This window comes from Rhamphochromis longiceps, linkage group LG16 (assembly GCF_057381845.1).
Source record: "Rhamphochromis longiceps isolate RC_006_pf linkage group LG16, R_longiceps_female_GT1.1, whole genome shotgun sequence".
Classification (NCBI taxonomy): Eukaryota; Metazoa; Chordata; class Actinopteri; order Cichliformes; family Cichlidae; genus Rhamphochromis; species Rhamphochromis longiceps.
In genome coordinates, this window is record NC_140572.1 from 21,628,364 (window position 1) to 21,636,156 (window position 7,793).

The following is a 7,793-nucleotide window of genomic DNA, read 5'->3' on the forward strand; positions in this document are numbered from 1 at the left end:
AGACCGCTGGAAGCACTGTGAGAATCATGTTCTTTGATTTCTCCAGTGCCTTCAACACCATTCTTCCCTCGGTTCTAAAGGACAAGCTGGTGAACTCTGGAGTGGACCATCACCTCACTACCTGGATCCTGGACTACCTCACCGACCGACCACAGTATGTGAGGACTCAGGGCTGTGTGTCGGACAGGGTCGTCTGCAGTACGGGGGCCCCACAGGGAACGGTTCTGGCTCCGTTCCTCTTCACCATCTACACTGCAGACTTCTCCCACAATTCCACCCTGTGCTTCCTGCAGAAGTTCTCTGATGACTCTGCAATAGTCGGCCTCATCACTGATGGGGACGACAAGGAGTACAGAGGTCTGACCCAAGACTTTGTGGACTGGTGCCAGCTGAACTACCTCCAGATCAACGCCAGTAAAACCAAGGAACTGGTGGTAGACTTCCGCAGGCACAAGCATTCTCCACTGCAACCACTGAACATCCAAGGTATGGACATTGAGGCTGTGGACAGCTACAGGTACCTTGGTGTTCATCTGAACAATAGACTGGACTGGACTCATAACTCAGACGCCCTCTACAGGAAAGGGCAGAGCAGGCTGTACCTGCTGCGGAGACTCAGGTCGTTTGGAGTGGAGGGCCCACTCCTGAAGACCTTCTATGACTCTGTTGTGGCTTCTGCTATCTTTTATGGCGTGGTCTGCTGGGGCGGCAGCATCTCTGCTGGGGACAGGAAGAGACTGAACAGGGTGATCCGAAGGGCCAGCTCTGTTCTAGGATGCCCTCTGGACCCAGTGGAGGTGGTGAGTGACAGGAGAACGGCGGCTAAGCTGTCATCCCTGTTGGACAACATCTCCCACCCCATGCAGCAGACTGTGACAGCACTGAGCAGCTCCTTCAGTGGGAGACTGCGGCACCCACGGTGTGGGACGGAGAGATTTCGCAGGTCTTTCCTCCCCACTGCTGTCAGACTCCATAATAAAGACTTTAACTGATCAAGCACACACATCCATACATATGCAATAATACTAAGTGCAATAATCCTTTCTGTCATCGTTGTATTTTTACTCAGTTGTATATAGTATTTGTATTTGTATTCTATTTTTTATCTTATTGTATATTTATTTTATTTTATTCTACTGTATATAGTATTTTATTCTATTCTGTACAGTTGTGTACTGTATTTATTCTTATTGTATTCTAATTTTTGCCTCATAACTTTTGCACTGTCCACTTCCTGCTGTGACAAAACAAATTTCCCACGTGTGGGACTAATAAAGGTTATCTTATCTTATCTTATCTTAATCTATGAGGAAACTGCAGTTACATAACTTTGTGTAGCACCTGTTATACACTGGCATTTGAGTGGATAACCTCAACCACCTACTGTCACCATTCTACTACAAAATGCAAAGATGTAAAATAAAACGTTTTTATATAAGTTGTAAACACTATTTGTCTTTCACACCCACAGAAATATGATTGCAATGTATTGGTAAAAAGTAAGTTGGCCAACCCATGACCTTAAATCAATACACAGCAACAACCACAATCAATTCTTAAGTCAAGGAAAAAGCTAAAAGGTAATGAAATGCCCTCTAGAACATACAAATATGTTTATCTTTATGATTACACCAACTAGTTCTCACTGACATATGAAATACTAAAAAAAACACACCAATCCACAGCACTGTACTCACTGAATAACAGTGAAGATGCCGAGTTCATTGTCATCTGGGTCCATTGCTGGTGACAAGTCTAATCAAATTTAAAGCAGTGCTTGTTTCTGTTTTTCCTGTCCAGGCCTTTTAAGCCTTCTTCACTGATGCGTGCTCCCGTCCTTCCTCCTGACTCCAGAGTTTCTCGCTGCTTGATTTGGATTTTTAATAGTCAACTGCACTCCGCCTGACTAAGCCATTCAGTTATTATTACATACAGTGCCCCTGTCCAAGTGAGTGGCCAGTGCCCTGGAGGCGGAGACCGAGCTTGTCGCTTCTGCCTCAGTAATGAAATAACATCACATTCCGGCCCGGTGCACCAGAAAACACAGAGAGATCAATGCTGAACAGCTGGGCTCCAATGGGGTGCTGTGCTGGTTAAAGCTGCATCGATGAGCAAGGCTCTCATGAAAAACATATTTCGTTTGGGTGATCACACCTGTGGTGTTTTCATATTTCATCCTTACTTGACTCGTCATGCCAAGTTAAGATTTTCCAGTTTTTCCCGTTCAGACTGCTATAAACATCACTGCTTGCACTATAGTCTCAGCTTACTACGAAATTACATTATCTGAAATATTTATCTTATCCCTGTTTGAGGCATTTGGAAATGGCATGTGTTTTATCATCCATGAGAGCTTAAAAATTAAGCTTCAAGCATAATCCAAACTCTATCACTAGCTGCCTGCCAACTGTCACCCCTAACAGAGCCTAACCTAAATCCTATATAAACCAATGAATTAGATCTTAACCTCAATATTATACAGTAGCACAATACAGTATTATTTTTATCTAATATATCCATTATTTCATTATTCATACTAGTCTTTCCTTAAAAAAGTACAATAATGTAGCCTGTTAAACTGTGTATGCGTGGTGTTTTTAAGATAAGATAAGATAAGATAGAACTTTATTAATCCCTCGGGTGGGTTCCTCTGGGAAATTCGACTTCCAAAAAAAGCACAGCAACGACCAAAGTTACAGTTACAGAACTGTTATATATATATATATACACACACACACACACACACACACACACACATATATAAATACAGAGACAAATATAAATAAAATATACAAAGGGGATAAATAGAATAAATAGGAATAAAAAATAAAAATACAAGTGAATTGCACATTTCAAGTATTGAGTCTATTGCACTGTTGACTATTTACAAAAAGTATTGCACAAGGTATTGTACAGTGAGGTGCAGAGGCACTACAGCTTAGTTGTTCCCCCCTCCTTTGTCCTCCTGTTTCCCCTCCCTCTCCCCTCCAGAGAGGAGTTAAACAGTTTGATGGCGTGTGGGACAAAGGAGTTTTTAAGTCTGTTAGTTCTTGTCTTGGGGAGAAGCAACCTGTCACTGAACAGACTCTTCTGGTTGTTAATGGCCGTGTGCAGAGGATGCCCAGCATTGTCCATAATGTCCATCAGTTTCTTTAATGTCCTTTTCTCTGCCACTGTCACCAGAGTGTCCAGCTTCATGCCGACCACAGAGCTAGCCCTCCTGATCAGTTTCTCCAGCCTGGATGAGTCCCTCTTTGTTAACATTTTAGGCTTTTATGGCATTTTCTCACAAAACCGCTGCATTGTGCTGTCATGATAGTTCACGCGGGATTATACCATGTTGATTCTCTCATGCATGAATGGCATACACAGTCTTCCATTAGTTATGAACCGAGGCACGTGTCTTTGCCTCTGCAAGCAAATGGAGCTGCTTGCATAACACATCCCATGGCAAGTACACACAGTGGTCTACTACAAGTGAAAGTTCAGCTTCCTAAATAACAACAAGAAAGTGCAACAGAAAGTCTGGGCCTGTTTTTCATAAAAAATATTTCTTTATATACACACATATGTATATATATATATATATATATATATATATATATATATATATATATATATATATATATATATATATATATATATATATATATATATATTGCACCAGATTATTGCTGTAGTTATGTGTGCACATTGCCAACTGAGGACAGTTTTTGTTTATGTATATCAAGGATCTAGGCACGGCCATATGGCCAGGAAGGAGTGCTGTGTCTAGTTAAAGCAGACAAAAGCAGACCTTTCTGTGAGATAAATACCACACATGAATGCATCCAATCATGTGGCCAACTGCTCGCCCTTGGGCCACAGCGCCATGCATCAGTGGCCTGTTTTTCCATGACAAACAGGCCGCAGCACTTAGAGTGGGGACAGGGGATGTGCAAAGTGCAATGACCCTGCACAGTGTACATGACTAAGAATCACATTTAGCATGTTGTCTTGGGGTTATAACAGGGATGATTTAAGATGTTGATGATAGGCAGTGTGCTTTCTGTACTCATTTGATTTATTGTGCTGTTCACTGAGTGTGGGTGGCTAGCCAATCTGATTTCTTAGAACAATGTAAAATGCCATGCTCCTTTGCAAATTGCACTGGCATCTTATATGACTGCAACATTTAGTTTTTAACGGGCAAAAAAAAAGCCTAATGCATCTTTGCATTGACATTGGCCTTGGCAGGAGATTTGCTCTGCTAGTGTCCTTCTAGTTATTTAGTCCAACAGACTTAAGTGCAATGCTCTAAAATAGGTAAGAAACAAAAAGTCAAATAATAAAATTCAAACTAAGCAAAAGGTGCCGTTACATCTACAAGCAAAAGACCCGAAAGTGGCACAAGTTGGTTTCCAGTCCATCAAAGCAGATTTTGCCTCACATAATAACAATAAAAGTGACTTTTTCATTACTTTGTGGAGCAGAACAAACAGTAGATGCATTCATTTGCATAAAATGATGAGAGTGGTTCCATGCAGAACAAAAATCATATTGATATAATAAAAGCAACTGCTTGGCTCAACCTTTATGTTGCAAATCTATTTGAAAAAGCTGTCAAGCTCATTTTTTCGCGATAATGTGATTTACACTATTTGCCTGCAAATCTTATTCGTTATAATTATCTACATTGCCATATTGCCTTGCCACAGGTAATTCATCATAATTAATTAAACAAATTGAAATGGTATTAAAGGCAGTTGGACAGAGCCCTTGTTCTCATTAAGTCTAAAAGACAGTCTTGTATTTATTTATTTATTTTAATTACACAATTTAACCAATGTGCCTTGTCAGTAATACAGAGCATTTACAACACCAGCAGCTAAAAACAAGTTGTTAAATATACTCATGCCATAGACAGGAAGTACACAGAAGTCAATCGCACTCAATAAGATCCCAGGATATCACGTTCCTCAAATCAGATAGCCACTCTTGTGTCAACACACTACAGAAGCTCCTCCCTGCTGCCCGGGGAGGATAGGATTCACAGCATCCAGCAATTATCTGTAATGTGGGAGAAAAATCAATGTGCCCATGGAAAGCTGTTAAGGTCACCAAGCCGACGCTGTCACTTGAATCAGGAGCTCAGTGTTTCTGCAGGCTGGGCTCCAAGCCTCTTGGCCAGAATTTGTGAGCGCACGCATCATTTCTAATGCCATGGATTAGGGTATTATTAGCCCGACAATATGCAGCATAATTGGTTTTTGCATGTGATCATGGCTGAATAGAAATTTATCAAAAAAAATAAAAAGAAATTCAGCCATTAGTTACTAGTTTGAAATATAACTCCCTACGCAACTTTTTCAATTTTGTCACCACTGTTCCAAATAAACAATATGCATAGTACTTTGAATGCTATGCATATTAGAGAATTATTAGTTTAGTTTTCATGCCTCAGTCCAAAAGAAGTTACACATTACTGCAGGCAAAGTTACACCTGACAAGATTTACTGTCTATAGCAGAGTGGTTTGATTTGATTTGACACACAATTTTCTGTAAGAAACGTATACCACAGTCAAGTAGGTGACATATTTCAACCCCAAATAATTTGCACATAAACTCATGTATCTTTTGTTAATCACAAAAAAAGTGCAACAGCTTTTGACTCACCTCTTCTGCTGCCGGTATCTATCCAAACTGCCACCAAAACAAATTTCATGTCTGCCTGTTTTGCCAATTTCCATGTTTTCTCTCTCAGGTATGAACTCCCAACTGGAACAGTGTGAGTGTGCCCTGTCTGTGGGTGACAAGATCCTGACAGTACGCTAAGAGGAGGGAGGGGCAGGCCTCCTTGAAACATTGATAGTCTGGCGTAAATTCTATTAACAGCAACACGATATTGAGAAGAATGGAAAATCAATACCTTGTGGCCAGTAATGTTTGAAGGATCAGGCCGAGTGGAAAAGTGAGATGGCATGGTGTAGCTGTAATGCAGAGACTGCTTCTGTAAGTGGTTAATCGGGTGCTTGTCTGACATCTCGATTGCATTTTCCTCTCACCATTACGCCCATTTTCTCCCTTCGCTGTAGAGAAGATGCGCTATTAAATGTAAGAGATGGTAATCTGAGAAATAATAAAAGCCTCCAATCTGATATAGATGCACTATTCTAAAGAGATTAAAAACAGGGTTTTGTCTTCCCTTCTCGCGTTTCAGAAGACAAACGAATTTTGCTTCACTTCTGTGCCAAAGGCGTCAACACTGGGGCTGCCTACCCATGTGCCATGTACACGTTTGAATCTTGAAGAGCACAGCTCAAAAATGTTGGGGCGTCCACGATGACTGGATGAAACTCTTGCATGCTGCAGCTTTAAAGTGAAACCTCCATTTTTGTGTTTTAACCTTAAACAAAGGAAACTGGATCTGCACAACTGTAACATAATCACATAGTTTCTCCCCTCTGCATCACAGGCTTAAAAAAAAAGAAAAATCCTCGACACTATTAGAAAGCTGTCTCCCCGTTTATGCTCACTGACAGCTAAACAATAGTTACCATAAACAGAAAGAGCAAACGCACCATTTCAAAAGGTGTCACTCTATTTTTGGTTTGTCCCTTTTGGACAGGCTGTCACTTTAATGTGGATTAATAAAGGTTCATAACACAGTGATGCCATTGGGTGCTTGAATTAAACATGTGCTTCACAGTCCACCAGCACAGACAAGTGACAGAAAGGAGTTACTGCAGTAAGCTGAATTAGACTTATTATGCAATGTTTATGTTTTTGTATGGTTCTTAGATACAAATGTGCAGAGTTTATCATGCAGGAATTTGCAGCAATGCCATATTCTGCAGTGCATTTGATTCCATAATGGTTATATCATAAAGTAATTGCAGACAAAAAAAGAGACACATTTGCCTTTTTTCTAACAAAATGCAAAACTGTGCAAAATACAAATGCCAAAAATGCGCTGAACCCCTGCTTCTCAAGAATTAGATTGAACAGAATCTATTAGCCCTCTAAATGCATATTCATTTGCTATTGTGATGTATTGTGTTTTATAGCATCTGAATACCGCCACTAAGTCAGAATACACTCTTGCATATTTAGGACCCTAAGGAGCGGCTATATTGATAAATTTCTGTCTTGAAAAGAGAACAGATTTCATTTAACTGCATATTAATATTTTCAGTTGTGTTTAATCAAATTGCCCTCAGCTAACCTGAGGCTATGTGACATCTCAGCATAAATATTCTATACAATGCGCACATGTGGCTAAAAGGTTGCTAATAAGTTGCAGATACTAAATGGAAAGATGGCTAGTCTGTCCAAAAACAGTAAAATCTCCATAGAGCTGCATACCATGCCTTTACTCATTTGACAAAGTGAGTAATTTAATGCCCTCTAGTGGTCTGCTGTAAAGTTCTTGTTTGTTCAAACCAAATAAAGCATATAATCTCTCAGCTCTTGCCATGCTGACTCATACAATGTGGCACATTCTTGTACACATAATTCAAATGCTTCCCATTGAAAGTCTTTCTTAAACAACCAGTAAGCCTCAAAATACAACACATATGTTTCTAGAGTTTAAAAAAATCTGCACTGTGCTCTTCATATTTTCATCACAAATCGGAGAAGTCAGTACTACAGAATCTCAGTGACCCACGTGACTTAAGTAAAGAAGTGATATAACTTGCTCTTCTGTGCATGGATGTAAAAAAAAAACCTAAACCAAACTGTATTTTGCCAGGTATTCCAAAAGTCCACACAGCGTGTGTGACCTAAACACTTATACTTTACAAGGCTAGGT

General features: G+C 40.1%; 1 protein-coding gene across 1 annotated transcript in view; it reads right to left on the reverse strand.

Annotated features, from left to right (window-relative positions):
* Positions 1–5,779, reverse strand: part of LOC146651069 (FERM and PDZ domain-containing protein 4-like) — a 37,492-nt gene extending 31,713 nt beyond the window's left edge. Inside the window, exon 1 of the mRNA XM_085385323.1 lies at positions 5,657–5,779. Coding sequence (XP_085241449.1) covers positions 5,657–5,730 — 74 coding nt within the window. The 5' untranslated portion in view covers positions 5,731–5,779. The remainder of the gene's footprint in view (positions 1–5,656) is intronic.
* Between the last annotated feature and the right edge of the window lie 2,014 nt (positions 5,780–7,793).